Source organism: Trichoderma citrinoviride, assembly GCF_003025115.1.
Source record: "Trichoderma citrinoviride strain TUCIM 6016 unplaced genomic scaffold BBK36scaffold_10, whole genome shotgun sequence".
NCBI lineage: Eukaryota > Fungi > Ascomycota > Sordariomycetes > Hypocreales > Hypocreaceae > Trichoderma > Trichoderma citrinoviride.
Genome location: NW_020194718.1, coordinates 1452054 through 1479557, shown reverse-complemented (window position 1 = coordinate 1479557; position 27504 = coordinate 1452054). Strand labels below are relative to the sequence as shown.

Genomic DNA, 27504 nt, shown 5'->3' with positions numbered 1-27504 from the left:
AGATAGAGGGTACATACAAGGTGTGGCAATCTTTTATCTTTTATTTCCTTCTCATTCTTTGTTCCCCTTTTCAAAGAAGTCATCATCTTCCCGGTTTTCCTGCTTTTCACTATCGACAATATCATGATACTTGCGCCGTCATGACAGCCCTGGCCCAAACCGGCGCCTTCAGAGGCCAGCTCGGAGCGGCATGTCTGCGTCTGCGCCATCTCTCGACCTCGTCTCCCCTCTCACGACTCCCTTCCAAAGCCACCCACAGCAAGCCAAAGCCCGTGAAACACAAACCACCGAATTACGCAGCAAAACTAGAGAAAAAATTGGACATAAAACTCGCGGAAACAAAAACAAGATTAGGGCCTCACTCTCGGGTCGACTCGGTAAGCTCACTCACTCACTCACTCACTCACAAGATGCCATGAAGAAAATCTCATCTCACATATACATGCAGGTTAGCCAGGGCCATGACCCGAATGCCAGGTTACGGCGCGACCATGGCCAGTACACCGGGCGGCACAAGATATTCCGCTCGACTGTCCTTGCTCGCTTCCAAGGTGTGCTCAGCCGCCTCGGCGCGGCCCAGTTTGGCGTCACTCTGGGCGAGGATGAGCTGAGTCGGCATGCAGCGCTCTTCATGGATGCCATCGACCGTGCCTTTGCCTTGGCGGAGAAGGGCGTCACCCGTCGAGACAGGAATCCTTTGTTTTGGAATCTGCGCGATGCCTTCATCAACAAGGACCTCAAGGGCCTGACCAAGGAGGTTCAGTACTCATTTCAATCATTTATCGTTGGCCAGCGGTTCTCCAAGAACATCGAGGAGAGCCACAAGCGCCTTCTAGACTTCCGATTTCCTCACGAGTGGTTTCCTGCAACACGGATGATGCAGCGCACGATCCATGTGCACGTTGGGCCTACCAACTCTGGCAAGACTTACAACGCACTCAAGGCGCTCGAGAACTCCAAGTGCGGAATCTACGCCGGCCCTCTTCGACTGCTCGCCACGGAGGTGTACCAGCGCTTCAAAGCAAAGAACATGCCGTGTGCGCTTATCACGGGCGAGGAAGTACGGATTCCCGAGGACGCCGACCAGTACTTTTCGAGCTGCACCGTGGAGATGATTCCCCTCAACAGCCGCTTCGACGTGGCCGTCATCGACGAGATCCAGATGATTGCCGATCCCGATCGAGGAAACGCGTGGACGACCGCGGTGCTCGGAGTGCAGGCCAAGGAGGTCCATGTATGCGGCGAGGAGCGGGCTGTCAAGGTGATCAAGGCCATGTGCGCCAGCATTGGAGACAAGTGCGTCATTCACCGATACGAGCGCCTGAGCCCTCTCAAAACGATGGACAAGGCGCTGGATGGGGACTACAGCAGCCTGCAGAAAGGAGATGCCATTGTGGCATTCAGCCGTCTCAGCCTTCACTCGCTGAAGCAGAGAATCGAAGAGAAGACTGGCAGGCGTTGCGCTATTATTTACGGATCTTTGCCACCCGAAGTCCGTGCCCAGCAGGCTGCCCTGTTCAACGACCCCAACAACGACTATGATTTCGTCGTCGCCAGTGATGCGATTGGCATGGGCTTGAACTTGGAGATTCGACGAGTCGTTCTCGAATCGGTTACAAAGTTTGACGGCAGCCAAAATCGACTGCTGACGTTCCCCGAGATCAAGCAGATCGGAGGCCGAGCGGGACGATACAGATCAGCGCAGAACCCCGATGGTTCGACGGACGAGACAGAAAAGGTTGGCCTTGTCACCACCATGGACAAGGCTGACCTGCGAAGCGTACAACGGGCCTTTCAAAGGACTGTCGATGATATCGAGGCGGCCTGTATCCAGCCTCCGGCAGGAATCGTGGAGCGATTTGCCTCGTATTTCCCACCAGACACACCTCTATCCTACATTCTCAAGAAAATCCAGGAGACGGCAACGGTCAGCTCTCTGTACCGGATCGGCCTGGGATCCGACATTCTGGAGATTGCCGACATCATCCAGGACATTCCCCTCACCATTCACGACAGGATGACCTTTTGCTATCTGCCCGTAGCGCTCCGGGCCGAGAGGGCCGTGGAGGTGCTCCGAGCCCTCGCCAAAATCGTCGCCACCAACGCCAAGGGCGATCTCCTCGACATTGAGGAGATACCGCTCGAGTTCCTCGATATGAGCTTTGAGGATTTTGCAGGCAGCGGGCAGCAGTACCTCTCGAAGCTGGAGTCGCTGCACGTTGCCGTGAACCAGTACGTGTGGCTGTCGTACCGGTACGCGGGCGTCTTCCGCAGCCAGGCGCTGGCCTTCCACGTGCGGACGCTGGTGGAGGAGAAGCTCATGGAGACTCTGGAGCGCCTGAATTTCAGCGACGAGCAACTGGAGCACAAGCGCAAGAGCAAGCGGTTGGCGGCCAAGTCTCGAAACGCCAACAGGACGGCGTTGGGCGAGGAGGAGCGCGCGGAGGTGGCGGAGAGGCTTCCTGATGAGGACCTGGTTGTGGACGAGGTGATTGATGAGAAGCAGGAGCTCCCTGCTGCGTCGTGAACTGTCTTGTCTTGATGCATTTTGGAGGGTGTCTCCGAGTATATAAGAGTTGGTATCATCTGGTTTCTGGCTGGGTACATGTAGACATGGGATGATGACGGACCTGGATCGCATGGAAGAGATGGCATACGGCATACACTATTTTGCATTGGAAAGAGAGAAGCAGAGTCGAAACGGGCTCGGACACATTGTACGACTATGGGTATAAAAGAGAAAAAGCTGTATGATTAGAGGGGAAACTTTGAACACAGTTCATGAGGATCAAAAGGCGTTACGGGGCTTTGCGAGAAAGCAAATCACAATGATACAGCGGAAAAGCTACTGATAGATGGACTACGTTGTTGCTATTGTGATGGAGTCGGGTGCTTACTGGTGAGCATGACAAGCAATACATGCCTCGAATATTACGATAGCTGGTGCTTTGCCTACTAGGAATCGCTGGAACATGTACTCAGACATACATGGCCAATGATGTCAAGAATGATGATGAGGCTGGCAATTGTTTCAAAATAGCACACGTTGATCGATGGAGAGCTGTTGATGTGACTCTGTTCACTCATGCCAAGGCTGCACTGAGCAAACAAGCCTCCTCGTTTGACGCCACTCTCCCAACAACTTCAGTCCGCCACTCGATTTTCTCTTCATTCGAAAGTGTGAGACAGATTGAGAGCGACATGCACTTTGATGTGAGCTTTATATAAAGCACCACTTTCTTTGGCAGTTTCAGGATGTTAATACTCAACAAAGGCAGCGTTGAAAGCGAGCTTGTCGCAACCTCACCAACATCTACCATCTTAGGTACCCTAGAAATACATTATAGTGCACTTGTCAATCGCAACACCGACTCTTCACAACAAAAGACAACCTAGAGAGAAAGACCCCCCGGACAAGGTAGCATCCCAGCATTCCGGCAAACCAGAGACTCCACCATCCCGCATGCCCGCTCATTCAGCTGAGCATCGTGTCTCCGTACAATCCCGGCAACATGTCACTTGTCACTTGAGTCCTCGTCCCCTGTCGGCTGCGCCCGCCAAGACCCGATTGGCCGATTGCCTGAAGTGTCCCTGTTGTCCCTTGTCAGGTTGTCTTGTCTTGCTTGTTGCAGCCTGAATGGAAGCTGTACAGTAGTAGTAGCCATTGCCTGGATGCAGTGCTGCCTGCTTCTCTCTGTCTGGCCTATCTCATAGAGTAATACCCAATACCTAGTATTCTCAAAAGAATCGTACCCTTTTCATCTCAATTAAAATGCTCTGCTCTACGCCATCATCATCATCATCATCATCATTATTATCATCAGTGCTATCGCTGTATCTGGGCAATTCGTACCAGTGACTTGATCTCTGCCCATCTGACGTCTGTTTGGGCCCTGCCACTGCACCGTCCCGAGAGCTTCAGACAACCTAACTTGGAAGTACCGGTACCTGAAGTGGCCGCTGTGCTCGGATGCATCGCCTGCGGCAGTCGCTCCACCGCCTTCCATCTCTCATCGCTTCCACCTTCAAGCCGCATCTCCTTGCCTTAAGCCTCTTTCATCAATAGACTTCAGCAACCATTCCTTTTTCTCCCAACAATTTCTCCAGCGTCTTGCTCTGATCTACCAGGAACTTCTCTTCCGCATCTCTACAACGTTTCCGGACGCAGTTATTATCTTATTCTCCCCGAACACTCCGGCATCTTTCTTCGTTATTAGTACTTCCTTCCCTTCCCGCTCTCTCACATCTTCTTCTTCTTCTTCTTCTTCTTCTCCTTCTGCCCAGTCTCTCTTCTCATCGATTCGACGCTCGACCACAAAAACCGGATCGCTCTTCTTCATCCCAAAGCAGCCCATCTCACGGCCTCTGGACCTTCGATCCCTCCATCGTCGTCATGGACGACAGGCCAACCCGCAGCGCCGTCGTTGCCTCGGCGGCATACAGCTACCGCGCGCCCAGCCCGCCCATCATTAGCGTGCCAGTCAAGAACCGCGACGACCTCAAGATCGTCCTCGAGCCCCTGCACGGCCGGGTCAACCCGAACCTGGTTTCCAGGGAGAACCTCGCTATCATCACTGGCAACAGGAAGCAGGTCTCGGTCGACAACACTTGGCTGTGGAGGTATGAGCAGCGCAGGGAGGCCCAGCGCATCCTCGACTACCTCTACCTGGGCCCTGCCAGCGTCGTCCGCGACCATGAATTCCTGCGCCGGGAGGGAATTACCATGGTTGTCGTCGCTCGTGACTCTCGGGCTCCCATGGTCCTCGGCAGCTTGGACAGGGCAGTGGCAGCACTTGGCATTTCCGCTTGCTACATCGACATCGACCTCAATCACATACTGGCCGCCTTTTACAAAATCGTTTCCGTCATCAACAACCATCTCCTTTCCAACCATTCTTCTAGAATGGAGGTGATGGACAGCTCTGATGGACTGGGCAAGGTTCTGGTCGTTTGTGATTCGGGCACCGAGCGCGGCCCTCCCCTCGTGGCGGCATATATCATGGCCGTTTTCGGGCAGGACCTTGTGACGGCACTTCAGTTTGTCAACATTCAGCGCTTCTGCTGCAACTTCACCGAGGAGGCCAAGCGAGCGTTGTTGACGTGGGAAGGCTTGCTCAAGGCTGGCGCCTTCGTGGCCATGCACTCTGGCTACGACGAGATGGGCTCTTGCTCTGACGATGCTGTTCATTACAAGACCAGCGCCAAGCGAGCCAAGCGCGCCGCCGATGATATGATGGAGGATGCTGAAATGGCGGGATATGATGCCCCTGCCGACAGCGATCGCTTCGAAGGCCGCGACATTTTCGTGCCGTTTCAGGAAGTTAACTATTGATAAGAAGCGGGTTCCTGCGTCCCAAGCAGAGGACAACTATAGAACGAAAGGGGCATTTGATTTGAGACGAGCATGAGGGCGTTGGCATACACGACCATGGGCGTTATACGGAACAGTTATGATTAGAGATACCAATTTGCTGCACACTTGGCTGTCCGACTTGCGAAGAGCATGTCTCCATGGCAAAAGCACTGTATTCGGACAATTGCTGGGTACAGAGGGACTGAAGGCGAACAAGGATGATAAGGACAACGTCGAGATTCAGGTACAGGATGGGCAAGGCAACGGCGTCTGCAGGGTTGATTTTCTTGAAAAGGGAATTGTTCTTTCATAGGTAGTGTTTATTACTTGCTGCCTTTATTGTGACTTTAACAATGAGTATGATTGGTCTTGATGCTATCATCTTTGCTGTATCTCATGATGGGTGTTGACTTCTTTCGTCTGAATGCTACCTTGGATGAACTCTGGAAACGTGGCCGAGGAGTGTGCTCTATCTCGCATTCTCGGCGTCCATGAACAAGGAAGGATAGTTCCATGTTTGTTCCGCCTTTTGAACTCTTCAGAACGAGTTCCTTCGATCTCGTCTCGCATCCCGCCTAATCCCATGACCTCCTTTTATCCCAACTTTCAACCCCAATAACACCACATATACACCCACAAACACATCATATTTTCTCATCAACAGCACCTACGATATTTTAGTAACGTACGCCCATCGGCATGAAGCCAGAAAACAAAATCGCGAAACGCGAAATGGCCAGTCCTGCCACCTGGCACGACTGCCAGTCCAGTCACCATCAACCCTCACCCCATCCGCCAGCTGGCGAGAAGATCTCGACGCGTCGTCCAGGAGTTTTCATCTGATGTTCGTTTGTTGTTTTTTTTTTTCCTTCGCTTCGCGAGGTTTATCTGGTTGCCCTGTTCCTGTCACGCACAACTTGCCAACTTTCGAAAAACAACCACCATCTGCTTTCTTCCTGTTTCTTGTGGTTGACAACCTTCTGACAACCTCAACCTCAACCTCCTTTCTTCGATCAAATATCTTCTTGTTGCCTACTGCCTTTTATCTGATTATCATCATTCATCTGTTCTCTCGGAGAGTATCCCGTCGCCGTTTGTGCACCTTGGGTAAACTCTCTCCCCTTCCGCGTTCGTTACTGCTCAGATCGCCAGCAGTCCTTCTGAGAGTGAGAGGCTTTGCCCAAGCACCAATTCACTTTGTATTCACTGCGATCCTGCTCCTTCGTCTGGCTCACCAAGCCACAGCTGTACAGTACGTGCCTCCCATCCCTTGTTCCAACAGATGCTGACCAGCCAGCTCAACAGACTGTATCGTTTCATCTGAAGCTTCAGCCCATCTGAGCAACCCGTCAACACGTCTCGTGGCAGTCATCGTCCCTCTCCTGAGAGGAACAGTGACCATGTCGTACGACGACACCCCGGATGTCGTCTTCAATCCGCAGGATGAGTCTCTGCCTGATCCATCTGGATTCTTCGCGGAGCTCAACTTGGTGCCGCGTTACTATGACTTGCCTCACGGTGATCCACGCTTCGACCAAGTGCCCGGCCAGCAGATCAGTGATCCCATGCAAATCGACGGTAAGTAACCAGTGATGCCCTTCATTCTTCCTCACAGTCTCAGCTAACGACTCTGTAGGCACCCCGCCTTCTGATGCTGGCTTCCTGGCACAAAGCCACAGGGCCCGCGTGGCTCATCTCCCCCAGCCGGCCCAAGACCAGCAGCCTACTCAGCCCCAGGCAGAGGAAGCAGTCGACATGGAAGCCGCGGAGTTTGAGATTCCTTCACTGTTCCCAAACTGGGCTGAGCGAGACATTGCGGAGGTGCTCCTGACTCCCGAGACGTTTTACTGGTGGAAGTCTCAGGACGCGCTGGCTGAGCAAGGTCTGCTTCCTGATATCCCCCAGATCTATCCTTCTGGACACCCAAACAACCGTCCCACTGAGTCCTTTGCAACGGACGGAAGAATCATCGAGTGGGAGGACCTCCACTTGGGCGTCCGCTGGCTCCTCCTTCTCCGCCTCAGCGAACAACACTCTTTTGCCGTCGCCATTGTCTCGCAGCTCAAGCTCTCCCACCACCAAGTCCATGAGTTCGTCACCAGCTACGTCAATCACTGCGATCAGTGGAATGCCTTCGAAAAGACCGTCATGGAGAGAGCCATGGGCCTTGAAGGCTGGAACGAAGAGGGAGAGAGAGCGCTCCTCAACTGGCTTCACGAGAAGCGCCCCCTTCTGCCCTATGACAGCCTCACCAACGAGGATATCCAGCTGGGCCTTCGCTTTCTCTATGAGCGCTGCATCATGGATGATGGCGTCGACTTGGTCGCGTGGTTTGAGGAGAAAGACAAGAAAGACTTTGCTCACATCAAGATTGAGGTCCCCATCATGAGAGATTGCATGGACCACAGACTCATTCGGCGCGCTGCAGCCGCCAAGATGTTCTCCATCAAGAAAATTGAAAATACCGTCAAAGAGTTTGGAAGAGAGAAACGTCGCAGAGCTCAGTTTGCCCAGATGGACAACTCCGTGAGGAGCGATGCCTTTCTTGGAAGACGTCAGGGCCGCGTGCCGTGGGGAGACAATCTGGAGCAGGACAATGGCGAAATGTCCGCCGAGGCGCAGACTGTCCTGAGCACCATCTCGACTGATCTGCACAGTGGCGAGCCAATGCCGATGCCAATCCCGCCCTATCAAAGACAGCAGAAGGCACAAGAGGCCCATGGGGCACTGAGGCGCGTCGTTCCAGAGCTACAGCCCTATTCAGCTCCAGGAGGACTTGCCAAGACTCAGTGGGAGATCGAAAATGGATATCCCTACGGATTTGTGAGTGTCATTCTGCCGCCTAATGATGAGAACTTGAGTCGACTAACGCAACATCGTCTCTGCAGGACTGGGAATACACACCTCTTCATTGGGGCGTAGATGCAGAAGATATGGAGACTGACCCTCTCCCGGAGGAGCTGGTGAAGCCGCAGCCTTCTCGTGTGGCCGCTCTGCGAGAGACTCTTACCCAGCGACAAGAGGTTTACGCCGCTGCCGCCGCTGCTTCCTCTGCCCAAGCATCTTCTGCTCAGACATCTGCCGACGACTCCACAGGCCAAGAGGCCGAAAGGTATGAACAATCTTCCTCCACTCCATCTGGTGCTGCACTGCTTCACAATAACGCGCCAAGGTCTCGGATCGGAACTGCTCGTGGGCGCTTCATGACAAGCAATGAGAGAGGGGAACTGATGGTTGGCATCGTGCCGGACTTTTCTTTGGAGGCTGGTCAAGACTTCCAGAACCCTAGTTTTGCCACACAGCTTGCCGACCCTAGTTTTGCCACACAGCTTGCCGAAGAAGGAGTTCAAGGCCAGCCAGAGTTGCCGATAGGAGCAGTGGAAGAAGAACCCGCATCAAGTCTTCCAGATCTGGATCTCGCAGAGGACCTTGAGCCTGGCGACAACGTCGTCGTGCCGAACCAACGAAGCAGGCGGGCACGCCGGCCCAGTGCCCGTGCCCGCGAGTCTTTGCAACTTGCTTTGGAACTGGAACTGAATGCTGAAACAACCACCGGAAAGCCCAAAGGAAGGAAAAAAGGCCGCACGTCAAGGAAAAGACAGCAAGGAGCCCAAGCCGAAGGCTCCCAAAGCCCCCAAAGCTCCCCAGGCCCCGAAAGCGACGAAAGCACCGAAGACTCCCCAGGTGACGACGGAGTCGCAGAGGTTGTCCGAGTCGCCCCCGTCGCCCAAGGCGGGCCCGAGCCAGCCCAAGAAGTCGGCGTCCAAGCCGAAGCGGCAGCAACAGGAGCCGCAGCACCAACAGCGCCAATAGTTGTGCCTCGCATGCAAGCGCGAGGCAGCTTGGTTCGACCGAGGGCCACCGCACGGGTGAGTACCTATCTTGCGTTATAAGCAAACCGTTGCATGTCCAGCAGCATTAACCTTGGTGTAGTCTATCACGTCACTGCCAACCGTGGATGAAGTTCCGACTGGAGCAGCTGACGGACGGCCTCAGCTGGCTGTGGGAGAACCGAGCCCATCCGGATCAGAGGCCCCGGCAGCCCCTGATGCTCAACGGATATCAGCCGCAAAACGACGAACGCAGAGAATCTTTGGCATCTCCAGGACCCAGGAGCTCAACTCGTGTCCACCCCCTGTTTCCGAAACCCACTCTGCTTGGACTGCAGAAGTGGCCCAGTTTGCTGTCGAAGCTATCCAGGCCTCGTATGCTCTCAAGGCAGACCGAATCATTCCGGATTTGCTGGTTGCACCTCAGTACCAGATGGATGAAGACACTATCAAGGCGACCATTACCTCTATGGAAGCCCAGTATGCACGTATTGAGTCCATGAGCCGATCAGAGAATGGGCCTGTCGCCCAGACAGCTGAGTTCGCCGGTGTTACTGACATGGCGACTTTTGCCATCCATGCTGCTGAAGCTGCTTTCGCCTTTGAAGAGGAGCAGGTCATGCAGCACTTTGAGAATGCCACTGGATCGGAAGAGCCGCAACCACAGCCCGAGGTATAACAGTCTGCTTGCTTTTCCCGTCGACGAATTTCACAAAAAGAGAGAAAAGGAGAAAAAAAGAGTTGCGTTTCCTGTTCTTTACTTGATTTCCTTCCTGTCCTACTATCTCCTTTGTCTTTTCTTTTGTTTTCTTCCACGATATGTCGGACACATTATGGACTTGCCCTTGGAAAGGGACTGTATCAACGTGAAAAGTTGTGAATTTGAACGCACTGCATGTTCATTCTTGAGGCGAAAGGGGGCGACGATCTGGCTGGACATACATGTCGAGCTGACGAAATTATTCTGAGGATTCTGGAAGTATCAGCTTTGGTATGCTTTGGCAAACTCGGATCTGCTTTGGCAATGTCGACATCTTGTTTCGCAGGGGAGGATGGTTTTGATTTGGTTTGGTAGGCATATGCCTGGATTTGTCCGCAACAAGCACCTGTTTGCTTTCTACGTTGCGAAGGGGGTCGCACAGGACCCAGAAATTCATGTTAGAGTTGATTGTACGAATACGACACAGGATTCATGGACTCAATGGAAGTTTCGCTGCTTTGTAAAGGATCGTATTCCATACTTGACATGTAGCCCGGTGACTGCTGAGCCCTTATCGAAGTGACTCTGTCGTAAGCGAACGGCAGCATCCAGTACATGTAATGAAGGTATCACAGACTTGACGGTGTGTGCCAAATAGCTGCAAACAATGTGCTGTCAAGGAAAGGCGCAGATTGTGATGCGTCTATCCGGCGTCCGCACGAGTTGTAGAGCCTGCACGTGCCTCGCCTGCCTTCCTCACGAGCAAAATGGTCTTCAGCCTCGCCTACTCCGGCAGCCTTCACCGCCCTCAGAATCTTTCATTTTATGCATTCCTTCCTCAACCTTCGTAGCCTTTCCACTCCTCTTTTGTCTCTGCTTCTTCTTCTTCTTTCTCTTCTTCTACCACCTTCTCGTTATCAAGGCCAGATTGCAAAAGAGCTGCGCATATCTGTGTGAAGGCTGAACCGAGCAAGCTCTGCAGCTATTCATTCTTTCTCTTTTCAGATTGTTCCGATCCATCTTTTTCACGGAAGCTGTCCTTCTTGCCGAGCTTCACTATCCAGTATAAACAGAGCCTTCTAGGCAACACTCATTCAGGTACCGTCCATCCACTTGAACACCTGGTCAACGAAACCCTACTACAGATGTGTAGTGTGCTCACTTATCACGTTCATGTAGATGAATGAAACTGCTGCTTATCCTCCTACGCGCGGAGGAGATACCGCTACGAAACCTCCAGAGATTGTTGTACCAGAAAGGCCGAAAGATCCAGCCGAGGGATCTCACGAGAACTCACAACTCACGATCAACACAGAAGATTCTGAACATGTTGAGCCCGAGGCTGGCACCGACGATGGCGACCAGTCAAACGAGGCATCTCGCGCTGAGAAAGCACCCGTAGCTAAGAAGAGAAAGCAAAACCTGGCTTTCCAGGACTGGTTGCAGAACAACCAGCGGGAGATCACCGCCGCGTCACAGGAAGACCTCAGTCGCCATCTGGACAAGATATCGGTGGCACGACTCGTCAGGGTCGGCATAGACCAGAAGATCATTGCCAGTCCTCGCGAGTTCCAGGTCGATTTGTACGAGCGGGCCAAACAGGAGAACACTATTGTAGTTCTTGATACAGGTGCGAATCCCTATTCCTCATAGACTCACTCTCCTTTCATTTTGGCGGCTGACGTGATGGCCTATATACAGGTTCTGGTAAAACATTGATCGCTGCTCTTCTCATGCGACACATTCTCGAAAAGGAATTGCAGTATCGAGCCGACGGCCACAAGCCCCAGTATGCCTTTTTCCTCGTTGAAAAGGTCGCCTTGTGCTTCCAGCAGCATGCCGTTCTGACATGTAACCTCGAGTTTCCCATCGGCAAGTTCTACGGCGAAATGACAGGCATCGTTCGAACACAAGATTTTTGGGATAAGCAGTTTGCGGAGCACATGGCCTTTGTGTGTACCGCGCAGATCTTGCTTGACCTTCTCGCTTGTGGATTCATCTCCATGAGCCAGATTAACCTGATTGTCTTTGACGAGGCGCACCACGCAAAGAAGAGTCATCCCTATGCCCGTATTATCAAAGATCACTATCTCCGTGCCGGCAACGAGCGTCCGCGTATACTGGGTATGACTGCATCACCAGTTGACGCGTTGACGAGGGATGTCCGGTATGCTGCCGCCGAATTGGAGAGCATGCTGTGCAGCAAGATTGCCACCATCACAGACGACGCCATGATGGCAAGCCAGGCGCACCGTCAGCAGGTCGAGGTCAAAGAATTCTATGACAGGCTAGAAGATCCTGAAAACTCGAAAACGCAACTTTGGGGCATGATTTCCCAGCATGTCCGCGGCAATACACAGTTCAAGGGCCATCTAGAGTTTGCTTTCAACGCATCGTCAACTCTAGGGACATGGTGCGCCGACCGTTACTGGAAGCTCCTCACTACAGATGCTGAGATGATCAAATTGGAGGCAAGGACTGGACGTGATAGCTTTGACATCGATGTCACCGCTGGCGATAAGGCGATGGCGGCTGTGCGTCGAGTGAGGGACATGATTCGGGACTACAACCTCGGGCCCATCATGAGCGGTTCCCCGGAACTGTCATCCAAGGTCAAACTGCTGCACGAAGTCCTCGAGGATGCCTTCTGTAGGCGCCAAACAAAGAGATGCATAGTGTTCGTGCAAGCAAGATCGACCGCCTTCATCCTAGCGGATCTATTTCAGCAGCCGGGAATGCTGATTCCGGGAATGATGGCTGGATACATGGTAAGCCTGATCCTATTCAAGCTTTCACTTGGACATTTTACTCATCTTTGATACCAGATCGGTTCTCAATCCTCAACCTCCAGCGCTGCATACATGTCCTACAGGGAGCAGATAGTATCCCTACAAAAGTTTCGATATGGTGAAACAAACTGTCTGTTTGCCACATCCGTCGCGGAAGAGGGAATAGACGTGCCAGAGTGCGATGTCATTGTCAGGTTTGATCTCTACTCATCTGCAATCCAGTACATCCAGTCCAAAGGCCGAGCGCGGCAGAAGTCGTCTCTTTACATCAGCATGATGGAGGTAGGGAATTTAGACCATATGCGCAAACTCCGGCGTGCAGTCAGGGATGCTCATGCGCTGCGGCAATTCTGCTCTGCTCTGCCTGAAGACCGCAAGGTGCAGGATTTCGTCCTTAGTCCAGAGCTCCTGGTTGCTCACGAGCAAGCCACGCAGAGAACGTTTGTCATTGCCGAAACGGGTGCTCAGCTCACATTCATCACAAGCTTGGATGTGCTGGCTAAGTTTGCTTCGTCCTTCCCGAACGAGGCTGAAGACGGAATAATGCCCTTGGAATACATTGTCAACACTGTTGGCAGAAGGTTCATTGCTCGAGTTGTCTTACCGGAAGGTTCGCCCATCAAGACGATCACCGGAGAGGCCCAGCAAAGCAAGCAGTTGGCACGATGCTCAGCTGCGTTCGAAGCCTGTGTACAGCTGATCCAGAAGAAATACATCAACGGAAACTTGCAGCCCGCCTTCGCCAAGAAGCTGCCAGAGATGCGCAATGCAAGACTGGCCCTTTCATCAGACAAAAAGTCCGAATACGAAATGAGAATCAAACCGGACTTCTGGTCCTCTTGCCTTGGCCCAGAGCCTCCAACGAGTCTGTATCAGACTATCATCACCCTCGATCAGCCAGATGCTCTTGGAAGAGCATCTAGGCCCCTGATACTTCTGACCAGGAAGCCTTTGCCTGACATACCAAGCGCTCCGCTGTACTTCGGTAGCGGCAGGACATCCAACGTTTGCCTTGCGAATGCGCAAACTTCATTCGAAGTCCTGCCCTGTCAGACAGAGGCCCTTGCGAGTTTTACGCTGAGACTTTTTGCCGACGTTTTCAGCAAGGAGTATGAGGCCAAGTCGCATGAGATTCCATACTTCATTGCCCCTGGAAGGATCCTGCCAAACGGTGAGAGGGTAGTGGAAATAGATTGGGAAGCCATGCAGTTTGTCCATGAGAACGAGCGCCTTGAGTGGAAAGATGCCCCTGAGGAATTTTTCAAGGACAAACTGGCCGTAGATCCGTGGGACGGATCTCGAAAATACATCTTGCATGGCACTAATGGGGATCTGAAGCCGTCTGATCCAACACCAGAGGGCGTCCCACAACCAAAGAGTCTGGCATACAAAAGAGTTGAGCACAATATCAAGGAATACAGCAACAGCCTCTCCTTCAACTCCAGAAACCGAATGAATTGGACGGATGACCAACCAGTCGTCAATGCGGAGCTTCTTCCCATTCGCCGAAATTTCCTAGACGAATTCTTTGTGGATGACGAGGGTGATCGTACTTGCTATATCATCCTCGAACCGCTTCGTGTGTCGCCGGTAAGTATAGGCACTTCCCTTTTGAGTTGCTCAGGACATGAAAACATTGACCTTTCACCAGATCCCTATAGATGCTGTCGGCATGGCGTTGGTCCTGCCTGTGGTGATGTACCGAGTCGACTCGGTCTTGATCGCTCACGAAGCATGTTCCCTCGTCGGTCTGACTATTCGGTCCGATCTTGCCCTTGAGGCAGTGACAAAGGACAGCTTCAACACAGAAGAACACGGCGAACATCAATTCGATTTCCAACCTGGGATGGGTCGAAACTATGAACGCCTGGAGTTTCTCGGAGACACATTCCTCAAAATGGCCACGACTATCTCCGTCTTCACGCTTTTCCCCAATGCAGACGAGTTCGAGTACCACGTCACGCGAATGCTCATGCTGTGCAACCAGAATCTATTCAAGCATGCCGTGGAAAAGGACATGCCTGCCTACATCCGGACCAAGGCATTTGACCGCCGGACGTGGTATCCGAGTAACATGACGCTGAAGAGAGGCAAAGCGTACAAAACCGAATCGAAGCACTGTCTGTCGCACAAGTCGATTGCGGACGTTTGTGAGGCGCTCATTGGTGCGGCTTATATGTCAAGTCCAACGGGGGATATGGACATGGCGGTGAAAGCAGTCGCGGCCATGGTCTGCTCGATCAACCACACGATGACCAGTTACAAAGACTACCTTGCAACGTTTACAGCTCCGGGGTGGTACAGCCAGCAGGCAACCGCCGCACAGCGCCTCACCGTGGACAAAGTGGCCGAAATCACGGGCTACCGCTTCAAGGCGGCACCACTCGCTCGCAGCGCTTTTCGACACCCCTCTTATGTGTTTGAGAACAACATCCGAGATTACCAGCGGCTCGAGTTCCTGGGAGACGGACTTTTAGACATGGCCATTGTGGACTTTCTATTCAAAAGGTTTCCTGAAGCGGACCCAAAGTGGCTCACGGAACACAAGACGGCCATGGTGTCGAACCAATTCCTCGGCTGTCTCTGCGTCAAACTCGGCCTTCACAAGCATATCCTGTTGGCCACATCTTCTCTGCTCGGCGACATTGGGCGGTACGCAGCGCAACTCGAGCAAGCTGAGGAAATGGCTCGGCAAAAAATACTTGGTGACAGCGCAGAAACTGCTCTCTCCGAAAGCCCTCAAGACGAATCACAGTCTATCCTCCAGAATTTCTGGGTCGAGGTGCCGCAGCCGCCAAAGGTTCTAGCCGATGTTGTTGAAGCTCTGGTGGGGGCCATGTTTGTTGACTCGGGATATTCCTTCTCTGTGGTACTGGACTTTTTCACAAAGTTCATCCAACCATTCTTTGAAGACATGGCACTCTATTCGTCGTTTGCTTCGAACCATCCGGTCACGACGCTGGCACACAAGCTGGAAGCCGACTTCTGTTGCACCCAGTGGAAGCTTCATGTGGCCAGTGTGCCGGCACCCGTAGAGGCGGGCATCGCGGTGGTGTCGGCCAGCGAGATCCTCTGCGCACTCATGGTCCACGGCAAGGTGATTGCCCATGCGACTTCGTCAAAGAGCGGCACCGAAGCCAAGGTGGCGGCTGCAAAGCTAGCGCTGGAGAAGCTCGCACCCATCCAAGACGTGGACCAGTTCAGAAGGGAAATGGAGTGTGATTGTGGCGGCGCAGCAACCGCCTCGAACTAGGTCAGGGCCGTCCAACTTCTGAAGAGCGTCGGGCCGCATTCAGGAGAAAGACCAAGAGGGGTATGACGGATGAGTCCAGCTGAGCTGTCACATAGCACAGGGCGATATAGTAACGGTTTTCTTGTCTCTCTTTCTCTTGTCCTCTCTTCATGCCGCTGAACCTCGGCTCGCCGCAGCAGCTGCACTATCTGCTGGAAATGGCGAACTGAAACATTTCCAGCGTCGGCGCAAAGCCCACTTGGATCGTCGACAGACAAGCAACCCTGGGCGTCGTTGGTTCGGTGGATACTCGTATCTGGTGGGTTTACGGGCCAGGAGCCAGGAGCTGACGAGATCTATCGAACGGGGTCGATGGACTAGCTCAGGTACAAGATGGAGAGGGGGGACAAGGGTGTGGGGGGTCGTTGATTTGAGGAGGGACTGCAAGACATGACGTGACGTCTTGTGCTGATGGACGGAGGGTGCCGGATGGACCCTGTCATTTGCTCTCATTTTTGACCCGGTGATTCGGAGCGACTCGATTGTCAGGGACTCCCCTTGTTTCGCGATGAAGAATCGACGCGGGTTCAGCAGATAACGCAATTCTTTTTGCTCATGTATTCGAGTCAGCTACCAAGCTATGAAATCTTTAGCACCTTCCCCTCCCTTCTTTTTACGCTGTGTTTGTGATCAATTTTAATTTGGCACCACATGGGCACCAGTGAGACGAAGCTGAAGTGCTCACGACTCAGTTACTTGTAGTACTAGTTTATCAAAGCTGTCAATAAGCCAGCTTGGTAGCATTTCTTTTTTTCTACGGAGTTGTAGGTACTATTACACAATGCTTAATGCCTAGCTAATCGAGCAATTATATGTGAGTACAAATGAATGGGTAAAAGGAACTGATGCAATAGATAAACAAACAATTGCTGGCTAAACTCGCCCATCATACTCCTATGCCATTCGCCAAGCCGCATAAAAAAAATGGCCACCCATATGCCGTACCATATCACCCGGAGCGCCGTACATCAGATGCCTCTGCCTTCCAAAAATGCAATGAAGAAATTACAAACGAAAAGTCCTCGCCTTCAATGGCGTCGGTGGCCCGAGAAGAGAAACATGAGTTTTGCAGCACATGTCTTGATTCAACGCCCCAACCTTCAGGTATTCTTATTCTGCAACCGTAACTCTCAGGGTCGTGGCTGCTATCTCGCTGTTTTGCTTCCTGGGGGACTTGCCCCCCTTTCGAGCCTCGAGCATTCTTCTCCTCTTGATATCCTTGCGTAACTTGGCAATCGTCTTCTCGTCGAGATGTTGTCCATTTTTTCCCTCCGCAGATGTAGTGCCTTTTATGAGGCTGGAGATGAGCTCGAGAGCCCGCTCCTCGGTGAGCTCGTCGGTACGCGCAGAATCCTCGGTATCGGAGTCGGAGTCGTAGTCGTAGCCCAGAGCCAGCAGTCGTTCGCGCTGGGTAAGAGGCCTTGAGGGCATCGATTGCAGTTTCTGAAGGGCCAGAGGCATTCCCACGACAGACGCTTCGTCATCGCCCATTTCGGACGCATCTGTCGGAGTCATGGGCATATCTGGCCACTTGGGAGTGGGGAGATTATCAGAGTCGTTAAATAACCCTGGCAGACTCTTGCCATTATCGCCGAATCCCTCGTCCCTGAACAAAAGAGCTTCGCCGTCACGACCAGTGTGTAGATGTTTGTTGCAGAAAGAATCGACGTCCGAGTCGGAGATGCTGGTGGCGTCATAGCTGCTTACGCTGAGGCCTCGGTGACATGGAGAGAGGAAATTGCGGATGGGTTGATCCTCGACGGGGGTCGCGGGCGAGATGAAGATGGATTCGCCGCAGGATTCATCTTCCCTACCAGTGACGTCGGGGGCGATACAGCTATCACCACCTCTAGATCGAAGATTGCGGGAAGAGCCACCACCGAACGACATCTTATTGAACAGCGAGGTGTGAGGTATGTCAATAGATGTATCGGCAGTGCCGACACTGCGACCGCCAGGGAACTGGTGACTGGAGTAATCGGAATGAGCAAACGAAGACACAGATCCACGCTTGCCAAAGGTCCGCACGGAAGGCTGTCTGTCCGTATTCTCCAGCTGAAGATTGCCCGTGCTGCCAAAGGTGAATGAAGGTGCATAGTCCGAGGGCGACGACGCAGCGTCATCCCAGTGCGGCACAGTCGGTTGAAGATGCTCGCTCGCGTATCTGTTGAACCGGCTCCAATCGCTTTCAACCCTGTGCCGAAAGCTATGCAGCTGGTTCGGAGAAGTCGGCGTCTTGCATCGCTGTTGATATAGTTGCTTAGACCGGTCGAAATGAGGCGGCAAAAGAGACTTGTTGAGAGTTTCTCGTGCTGAACGAACCGACCCTGGTGCAGACCCGGAAAGAAGCTTACTACTAGGCAAGCTGTATTGTCGAGGCTTGTAGCGAGGAATGCCGGGCGGCGAGGCAGAACGCTCTAGGAGAGGTGAGCTGCCCTCATCTCGCATGTAACGGCCGTCTGCCGTCCTTGGAGCCTGCTGGGGGGTGGATGCTCGGCTACCAGTAACGGAAATCTGTCCGTAGGAGCTCCTTGACTGAAGACGGTAGCTAAGGAACTCATGGCCGCTGAAGCATTCTTCCCTATCAAAACTTTCTACGGCAGGACTAAGCCTGCTCCTTGACCTTGGCCGACCCCCTATGGAGGCTTGCCGGGACGTAGGACGGTCAGTAGGCTCAATTCTAGGGGAAGAAATGCTCTTATAGCGACCAGGAATTGCCGGCAGGGCGTAGACGTGCTTGGAGGAGCTGGCCGTGGAAGCACTGCCCCGTGAACCGGGTAAAGGCGTCGACCCGGCCACGGCAGGCTGGATGTTTCTGTCGGCCACATCTTCGCCGTAGTCACGAGAGCCGGACGCTTGGACTCTTGACCTAAAATCATATGACTTAAGCTCACCCTGAGCATCCAGAATATCGATAAACGCTGAAGAGCGTCGGCGTGGAAGAGAGAAGTTTGGCGTCAGAGGGGTGAGCCGATCCATCGCACCACGACTGTGAGGCCTTTCATGGTTGTCGTATCTAGGAATACTATTCAAAGAAAGGTCGGGTTTGGAATCCTTCTTGCTGCATCCGATGTCCTTGAGTTGTTGTGGTTGGGCTTTTGCGCTCTTGGAACCTTTCGTGCTTGTTCTAGGTGATCCGTCGCTTATACCCACGAGTCGAGGCTTGAGCAATTTCTGCGATGGATCTGGTGTCCTCGTTTCATTCTCACGACTGGCCAATACGCCTATGAGTATGGTCAGAAAGCCTGCGCAGAGCCTCTAAACTGGAACAGCTATCGGCAACGACAAACCTCGAGCATCTGAAGAGATGGCCTGAGTCCTCGGCGAGGAAGTTGTGTCCCCCGAAGGTCGTTTGCTTAAGAAATCGAGAAACCCCATGATGGCGAAAACCTAGCATGGGGAGGCTACGCCATACGGCAGAACCAGGATGGAATCCGTCCACGTGTCCCCGTAAGCAGCGATGATGTGCTGCTGTCCCTCCTCTGCGCCAAGTGGTTTTGGTGTTGAGGGGAATGACTCCGTCCTGAGCTGCCGTCTGTAAAACGAGTGTTGGCCACGATAGAGTGTTGTAAGTAAAAGATCAGGGCTTCAGGATTGGAAAGCAAAGAAATAGAGAAACGCAACGTGGGGGCAAAAGATGATATGAGAGAAGAGAGAAAGGAAGGAAAAACACAAGAAGAGAGAAGTGAGCCAAGGCCGTCTAAAGATATCTGGGGGAGACTAGCAGGTAAGCAGCTGGACCCCAAGTAGTACTTGTAGATGATACAGGCATAGATGAGCTCTGCATCCAGCACCCCACTGGCGTGTGTGGTAGGGGTGTGTGCAAGCTGTCTGTGTCCTCCGTACGCCTTACTTTATTCCGTACAGCAATAGCAAGCACAGAGTTGCACAAAGCCGCGAGCCCAGCAGCTACAGCTTGGAGGAAGCCACACGGCTCTCCTGAATGGTGTGGATGGCCGCTTTGGCCCCCTCGAGCATCCGTCGGACATCCGATCTGGCTCGATGATGCCACAGAAGAGGCTGGCGAGCTGGCCTTGCAGACACTGAGATGTTTGTTCGCTGTATCACACCGTACCTGTCCGCAGGTATGGGTGTCCTTGCTCGGGGAGGGGACGGCGAGAGATAGAGCCGAACATTCTGCCACCGTCAGCTGTTAGCAAACCTCTGCACCGCTGCGTCATGGCCGGAGGCAGTGGAACATGGAGAAGCGGGACACGGCTCTGGGTGCACCTACAGACCACTCGGGAGCGCAGCAGTACAGGTACACGCACGTAGTTGTACACACCCGCTGCAGAGCCCAATCTTCGTCATGTTACCCCTGGCAAGTCAAGCAGAGCGGCAGACAAAGGCGCCGTCGCCGCCACAAGGAACGGCCATTGGGAGCCAGCAACCCGCACTACCAACTAGTAGATGCTACTCCAGACCCCATCCCGAGGGCGGGAGCTCGCCAGAACTGCATAGAGACTCATGGCTCGTCCGTAGTAAGCTGGCAGCATCTGTGATGCTCCAAACAGAGCAGAGGTCCGGGTCCAGGGGAGTTGCTGCTAGCCGAGATCAGCAGTGATGGGACACGCAAGGCTGGGCCGAGAGAACGAGACAGCTGAGGGGTGAAGAAGAAGGGGAGGAGGCAGGCAGGGAATCCCGCCATGGCCAAGGGCGTCTGGCGAGATGGAGCCGAGGCGAGAAAGAATTGACAGGGTTGGCCTGATGAGGAAGAGGTAAATCTTCATGTTGTTGGGACGATGGCACGATGGCCAGGGGCTTGGACGAGATGAGCGCAGTAGCGTGCGTCTGGCAGTGGAGTACATGCAGGTACGGGCAGTTGAGGCAATAGGGCCGTTGATGGGTGGTGCAGGCACTGGAAGCAGTCGAGTTAGTGGATGTCGGCGCCTTGCAAGCCCCGCAACCTCAGCTGGCCGGAGTACATGGATCTATGGGCTTTGAAAGGGCAGATGCCCTGCTGAGGTTCCCATCATCTGGACAGAGAGCACAAAGGCAATCCCTGCAAGCAATTTTGCGTACGAGATGAGATGGCGATTCTCTGTTAAGTCATTTTATCAAGACATGAAATTACATACGGGCCAAGTCTCTGTGCATCTGCAGATGCAGACAGTAGGGAGTTGTTATCAATGGATGGCTCCATTGCTCGTATCTGGGACCACTTCGCTCGATCGTCAATAGATTCAACAATGACTCGAGTCTCTAGAAACTCTCTACATACTGTACGACAACTTGAGTCCATGCCTCGACTCAATCAGACGAAGATGTTCATGCCAGTTCATTGGGATTCTTGCATCGAATTGCCAGGTTCTTCAGTTTGACGCAGCTATCAATCATTGTCACCAGCACAGCGGCCGAATGCCCCAACAGCGCCCTATGAACCCAAATCTGGGGCATCTTAGGGCTCTCGTCAGCGGGGCACGGCGATCCCATCCCACTGAAGGCGCAGCGGTGCTCGGCTAAACTGCCAGCTGGAGAAGAGCGAGCTCCATCGTCGACTGGACCCATCCATGATCAACTCGTACAAGCACCCGCAGTCCGCACAAACATCAGCTTCACTAGCAAGTCATCGTCACGGCTTCCTTTTCGCTTCCTTCCAGGGATCCCGTCTGTGGCGTTTCTGGACAAACGAACAAACCTTGGCAGGTCAGCTCCAATCCTGCCCTATATCGGCCATGGCGATGCCGACAGTTGCTTGGCTCGAAATGGCTTGATGGCAGTTTGCACTCCAAGTTTGCACATCCAAGACCGAGAGCCGCACGGAAAGCTGAGGTGCTTGCGGGAACTAATAGTGTGCTTGTTTGACTAGGATGCTAGCAATCGAACCGCCCGTCGGCCGAGCTTTCGAAGGCGTAGGTACATCCGCCGATAACGATGCAGCTTCCACTCAAATCGGCCCCCCGATCAGACAATCCCTGTGTATTCCGGCCTCGTACAGTCTCCCCTCATCAAAAGAACACGATCTTCGCATGCTTGTCAGACATGACAACCAACTGCGACCGGTGGTACTACTAGTTTCAGTTCTCAATCTGTTCGCTGGCCACCGGACGGCTAATAGGAACCATGCGGCCGATCTGGACATCCACTTGGTGAAGTCGGCGCCCGATCCCAGGAGCAATCAGCAGTCAGGTGCCATCAGGTGGGACCAAGGAAGATGAAGGCTTCCAAACATACGTCCAATCGGGCGCCATATTCGAAATTGGCGTGCAGAGATATGAAGATTTCCTGCCTAATCTGTCCATGTTCAGGTGAGGCTTGCTCCCCGGACTACTCTGATTCTGCAGTGACTCAGACCTGTCAGTAACGACGGTGGAGTGGTCACGTAAAGAGACTCGACAACTTCAATCCATGGGAGACTGTGCTAAGGCGACACCTCCGCCATGGGTCGGATGCACAGACTTGGCTATCAGCCTTGGAGCCTTGCCAGACGCCATGGAAGGTCATGCGAGCCAACGACATCAAACAATTGCCGAGATTGTCGATGAAGTAGCTCCCAGGTTGGAATCTCCAATATCTCGCTGGTCAGGTACTAGCAGTGAAGTATTTCCAAAGGGAGGAAGACTTCAAGAGTGCAGAATGCTGCTCCTGGACGCTGTGCCCTCGGCCAAAGCATTACAGCCCGCTCTGAGACAGAATACCAAGCAGCTTTGTTCGCGGTTCAACGTGTTGTCTCTCTCGCTCCACGCGCATAGTCTCGGCATGGCATACTCTCCGGATGGCTATCTCCCATGTTCGCCAAAGGCCTAGGAAACACCCCCTAAGTGCGAAGCAGAACAAGGATTCAACAACTACGGAATGCTTTGGGCTTTGCGCCAGCTTGCGGAGGACTGCCATTTCAGAACCCTGTTAGGAGCCGTCACATTTCGCTAAATCGATGCCGAGATTTATAGTCGGTCGCTGCGAATCTATACTTCATGCGAATGCCTGTTTGATCAAGCCACCTTGTACAGGGATCCACGTCACGATCATAATTCCATCCGAACTGGCCTTGAGATCGAGTTCAGCACCAAGTGCCAACTGTGGGCCGATCTAGAAGCATTGTTTCTTTCTAGCACATGCTTTATTCCTCTGGAATCATATGCCCAGGCATAGAACAGCCCAGCCCTACCAAGGAAAGGGAAATTTGCTACCGACATTCACCAGCAGGGTACATCCCTTGGCTTCAGGATACTCCCAGACGAGAACAGCATTAACCGGTGAACTTTCAGGAAATGAGATACATAACGACGGCAGATGGACGCTCCTGTTTTCCTTCTCTGGACTGAACATGCCAGAGATGCCTTCGGGTGAACAGCTAATGTATATACGTTACGTAACTACGCACGCTTTGCCCTGGAGCGCGATCGCTTGATTTACAGCTTGCCAGGAGCTACAAGCGAACGTTCTCTCACGGTTGCAGTGTGCGGGTGCCAACAGTCAAGACATGCAGAGATATAGGTAGGCCATTGTTGAGACACCGGTAGCAAAAAGACGAACCAACAAGCAGTGTCTGGTTATTACGTTGGGATCGCGAAAGCAGCTCACACCCGGGAGAAGCAAGGGGTCCTCCTTACCAGCGTGTACAGATGTGTCGCTTGTCGGAGGGCCCGACAACCAGGTTTCGATGCTTTTTCTTTGGCTACAAAGGGACATTGTTGTTCAAGTCAGAAGCCTCGTCATGCAGGGGTTCTCACCTTGTGGTTTCTGTTCGGAGCCTTGACAAGCTTTGAGACCAAGCCGATCAACGATACACCAAACCTCTGCATGGTGTGGCTACATGATACACCAAACCTCTGCATGGTGTGGCTACATACCTATACGATGGTCGCGCTCGATCAAATCAAGACGCTCTATTTGGCGCGTGGTGGTCCAAGGCAATCAAACGCTGTCTCTGAGCTATTGCGGCATAACCCACTCTTCTGTGACGAAATTTGTCATTTGACATATGGGCGCTGCTTCTGCCAGATGAGTTGCCATGCTGTGTCACTGAGGCTGAAATGGTTCACGGTGGCAGATGCAAGACGAGTGTACGAGGTTGCGATAGCCGGGGTGTTCCTTTCACGTCAACTTCAATTTAATGCCGATCAACTGGTGTTTCGGACCTTCATTGGACAATTTTGAGCCTCACCTCTCGTTGCCCGACGAGGAATGTCAGACAAGAGAGGAACTCAATCTCTCTCACCGATCCTGCCTGGCTGCGATTCGTTGATCGAAGCGTTGGGATTATGAGCTTGGCGGCGAGGCTTTGGCCCATCAGCCGGTTCCTGGGAGCTGGATCATGTGCTACCCCAGGTTTGTGATGGGTTTCATTGACCAGACCATCGGGTCTCGGATTGTGATGCGCTCATATCAACCAGATAATACCTATCACCGATATTATCCTGCAGCACAGGTCAGCTAACACCGAACACCGATACTCCTGCAGCACAAGACGCGCTGTAGCGCCTCAAGCACGAATCCCACTTCAGGGCTCGAGACAGAGGTGCCATCAACTGATGCTTGTTTTGCTGTCGCTTTTGGCACAAATGAATCAGCTGGTTTTGTGAATCTAGTCAGCGTGCTGTCTCGGTTCATTCAGAGCTTACTGCGGTGATGCGGAGCAGTAGTTGTGGCACTCTTTGTTGCTGATACCTGTTGCAGCATTAGATCAAGCAATGTGCTGCGTTATCTGCACTTACAAGCACACGAACCCACACCCAAGTTGTGTTGACAGCGGCTAAACGGGGCTTTCGTCTGGCGGCTTAGGAGTATCCAAACTTGAATCTGACACACACACCGTAGTCTCGTCCGGAGCCGAACCGCGCTTCCAACCCGCCCCGCGACTGAGGCAGAGAATCGACCTTTGTTTCGTTTGAGTGCTGATATTCATCGATCATTGCGAGGCGATATAACTTTAGCGATCAGCGGCAGCATGTTGTCAGCTGCGGTGCTACTGGGCGGCTTGTCGAGCCTGGCGCTGGCGCAATTCCCGCCAAAGCCAGAGGGCGTCACAGTGCTCAGATCCAAGTTCCACGAGAATGTCACCATTTCCTTTAAGGAGGTGCGTTTCTGACTTTTACCCTTCTACGCTATAGATGCTTTGTTGCTGACTGGAGTGACACGACCCAGCCGGGCATTTGCGAGACAACCCCAGGCGTCAAGTCGTATGCTGGCCACGTCCATCTTCCTCCGCGGCTGCTTGAAGATGCGGACGGCGAGCCCCAGAACTATCCCGTCAACACGTAAGTGCATGCATCCTCCTCTGGTACTTGCAAGCAAAGTCCTCGTGTCTCATTGCCATGCCCAGTTTCTTCTGGTTCTTTGAAGCTCGCGAGAACCCTTCCACCGCTCCGCTCGCCATCTGGCTCAATGGAGGACCAGGGGCTTCATCCCTGCTGGGCCTGCTGATGGAAAACGGCCCGTGCTTCGTGAATGAAGATTCAAAGTCGACGATGCTGAATCCGTGGAGCTGGAACAACGAGGTCAACATGCTGTACATTGACGAGCCTAACCAGGTTGGCTTTTCATACGACACGCCCACCAACTGCACGGCCAACCTCTCACCGGACGGTCTGATCCTCAACCCTGCCGACTTCTCTGCCCAGCTGCCCGAGCTCAACCTAACGTCCATGGTTGGCACCTTTAGCAGCCAGAAGCCGACGCACACGACCAACAGCACCGCCCAGGCTGCTCACGCCTTGTGGCACTTTGCCCAGGCCTGGTTCTCCGAATTTCCGCACTACAAGCCCAGTGACGATCGCATCAGCATCTGGGCCGAGAGCTACGGAGGCCACTACGGCCCAGGATTTATGCGATTCTTTCAGCAGCAGAACGAAAAGATTGCCGACGGCACAATCAAGGATGAACACGCCCACTATCTTCACCTGGACACCCTCGGCATCGTCAATGGTTGGCTTGACTCTCTCATTCAGGAGGAGGCGTACATTGACTTTCCGTACAACAATGTGAGTATAAATGACACGAGTCGAAGGGAGGTGGGAAAACGGATTGCTAATGGTGCATCAGACGTACGGAATCCAAGTCTTTAACCAGTCCATCTATGAGGAGCTGAAGCACAACTTCACAAAGCCCAAGGGCTGCAGAGAGCAGATCGAAAGATGCCAAAAGAGTCTCAGCCTCTTCGACGTGGCCACCGTCAATGCCCAGAGAGTGAACTTCGTCGACCTTTGCGAGATGGAGAGTTGGTGCAAGTCCCCAGCCGCCAGCACGTATCTCAGCCTCGACAGCGGTTGGTTCGACATCAGCCATCCTGTCCGGGATCCTTTCCCGCCGAGCCATGCGTACGGCTACCTGACCGAAGAGAGCGTTCTGGGGGCCCTCGGATCGCCGGTCAACTTCACTGCCGTCTCGGCTGCCGTGAGCAACAACTTTATCAGCTCCTACGACGAGTTTCACGGCGATTTCATCGACGCAGTGGGTTACTTGCTTGACCACGGCGTCAAAGTCCACATGATGTACGGCGACCGCGACTATGCCTGCAACTGGATCGGCGGCGAAAGGGCCTCGTTGGCGGTGCCTTATTCGCACGCCGACGATTTTGCCCGCGCAGGTTACGCACCGCTGATTACAGACAAGGGCGTCGCTGGCTTGACCCGGCAGTACGGCAACTATAGCTTCTCCAGAGTTTTCCAGGCGGGCCACATGGTCCCATCGTATCAGCCGGAAGCTGCCTACGAGATATTCATGCGCGCCACGTTCAATCGCGATATCCCAACGGGACTGCTGCCGGTCAGGGACGACCTGTCAACCGACGGGCCCAGCGACACTTGGCACGTCAGGCATGAGCCGCCCGAGGCACCTGCTCCTAGATGCTACATTCTGGCTCCCCAGACTTGTGTGTCTGAACTGTGGGAGAAGGTTGTTGCCGGCACCGCTCGGGTCAAGGATTGGTATGCGGAGGAGGAGGCCGAGGAGGAGCAATTTTCAGAGGAGCTGTAGTAGCTACGCCATGTCAAGCGGTATGTTGTTCGTTTCTTCGTTGATGTTTGGGTATCAGGTGTTTTGAGGAGCAGCATTCTATACATACGATAATACAAGAGATGTCGGCGCTGCTATCTTGTCCGACTTTTGAAAGTCCTGGCAACAGAACGGTCCCCTTTACGAAAGAACGGGAAGAGACACAGACAAGAACATCCAAAACTTGCTCAGGGAGGCAGTGTCCCCAACACTTCCGTCCCGCCAGGGCTGAGATCTATCAGCGATGTATTAGTACAACGCATCTACAGGTCCGCAAAACAAGGTGAAGCAAGGGGACAAGGGGAAATAATAGCGTGGCCAAGCTCGCCACGTGAATGCAGGGAGAGTTGGGAGATTGGCCCTGAAAAGCAAGGGAGGCGCTTTGCACTACGGTGTAAGATTGAAACAAGGGATGTCGAAAACGGTTGACTCATCTGCAGACAGTCCACGACTAATATCCTTTTGTTTCGAAAAGATCAAGAGAGGCTGAACAGCGCTGTTGTAAGGGTGTGCTGAGCACAAAACATCAATTATATCCATTAATGTGGTATGAAAAAAGGGGGTGTGTATAACGAAGTGAAGCCATTTGATCCCTCCCTCCCGAC

At 53.2% G+C, this 27504-nt stretch overlaps 6 protein-coding genes across 6 annotated transcripts; 5 read left to right on the top strand and 1 right to left on the bottom strand.

Annotated features, from left to right (window-relative positions):
• The first annotated feature begins 134 nt into the window (after window positions 1–134).
• BBK36DRAFT_1135948 (hypothetical protein) lies at window positions 135–2695 on the top strand. Its single transcript, XM_024892817.1, has 3 exons — window positions 135–377; window positions 449–2528; window positions 2634–2695. Exons 1-2 carry the CDS (start codon window positions 141–143, stop codon window positions 2525–2527), a joined length of 2316 nt encoding a protein of 771 aa, XP_024748224.1. The 5' UTR covers window positions 135–140; the 3' UTR covers window position 2528; window positions 2634–2695.
• A 1698-nt stretch (window positions 2696–4393) lies between these two features.
• BBK36DRAFT_1177793 (phosphatases II) lies at window positions 4394–5332 on the top strand (the record flags this gene model as incomplete). Its single annotated transcript, XM_024896093.1, has 2 exons — window positions 4394–5131; window positions 5216–5332. 2 exons carry the CDS (start codon window positions 4394–4396, stop codon window positions 5330–5332), a joined length of 855 nt encoding a protein of 284 aa, XP_024748223.1.
• A 1421-nt stretch (window positions 5333–6753) lies between these two features.
• BBK36DRAFT_1177788 (hypothetical protein) lies at window positions 6754–9862 on the top strand (the record flags this gene model as incomplete). The annotated part of the gene is made up of 6 exons (XM_024896092.1): window positions 6754–6931; window positions 6969–7879; window positions 7913–8176; window positions 8242–8586; window positions 8617–9222; window positions 9287–9862. The coding sequence occupies 6 exons, from the start codon at window positions 6754–6756 to the stop codon at window positions 9860–9862; spliced, it is 2880 nt and encodes a 959-aa protein (XP_024748222.1).
• Window positions 9863–11616: 1754 nt separating this feature from the next.
• BBK36DRAFT_1122797 (hypothetical protein) lies at window positions 11617–15925 on the top strand (the record flags this gene model as incomplete). The annotated part of the gene is made up of 3 exons (XM_024890980.1): window positions 11617–12651; window positions 12709–14262; window positions 14324–15925. 3 exons carry the CDS (start codon window positions 11617–11619, stop codon window positions 15923–15925), a joined length of 4191 nt encoding a protein of 1396 aa, XP_024748221.1.
• Window positions 15926–17074: 1149 nt separating this feature from the next.
• Window positions 17075–19342, bottom strand: BBK36DRAFT_1123104 (hypothetical protein; the record flags this gene model as incomplete). Its single annotated transcript, XM_024891014.1, has 2 exons — window positions 17075–19188; window positions 19255–19342. The coding sequence occupies 2 exons, from the start codon at window positions 19340–19342 to the stop codon at window positions 17075–17077; spliced, it is 2202 nt and encodes a 733-aa protein (XP_024748220.1).
• Window positions 19343–24854: 5512 nt separating this feature from the next.
• BBK36DRAFT_1177779 (serine carboxypeptidase) lies at window positions 24855–26881 on the top strand (the record flags this gene model as incomplete). The annotated part of the gene is made up of 4 exons (XM_024896091.1): window positions 24855–24983; window positions 25052–25164; window positions 25230–25887; window positions 25949–26881. 4 exons carry the CDS (start codon window positions 24855–24857, stop codon window positions 26879–26881), a joined length of 1833 nt encoding a protein of 610 aa, XP_024748219.1.
• Between the last annotated feature and the right edge of the window lie 623 nt (window positions 26882–27504).

Bases quoted from the DNA above. Each gene is read 5' to 3' on its own strand.
- BBK36DRAFT_1135948 (XM_024892817.1), top strand. From the start codon at position 141: ATGACAGCCCTGGCCCAAACCGGCGCCTTCAGAGGCCAGCTCGGAGCG. The intron at 378-448 runs GTAAGCTCACTC...ATATACATGCAG, and splicing joins CTCACTCTCGGGTCGACTCG to GTTAGCCAGGGCCATGACCC.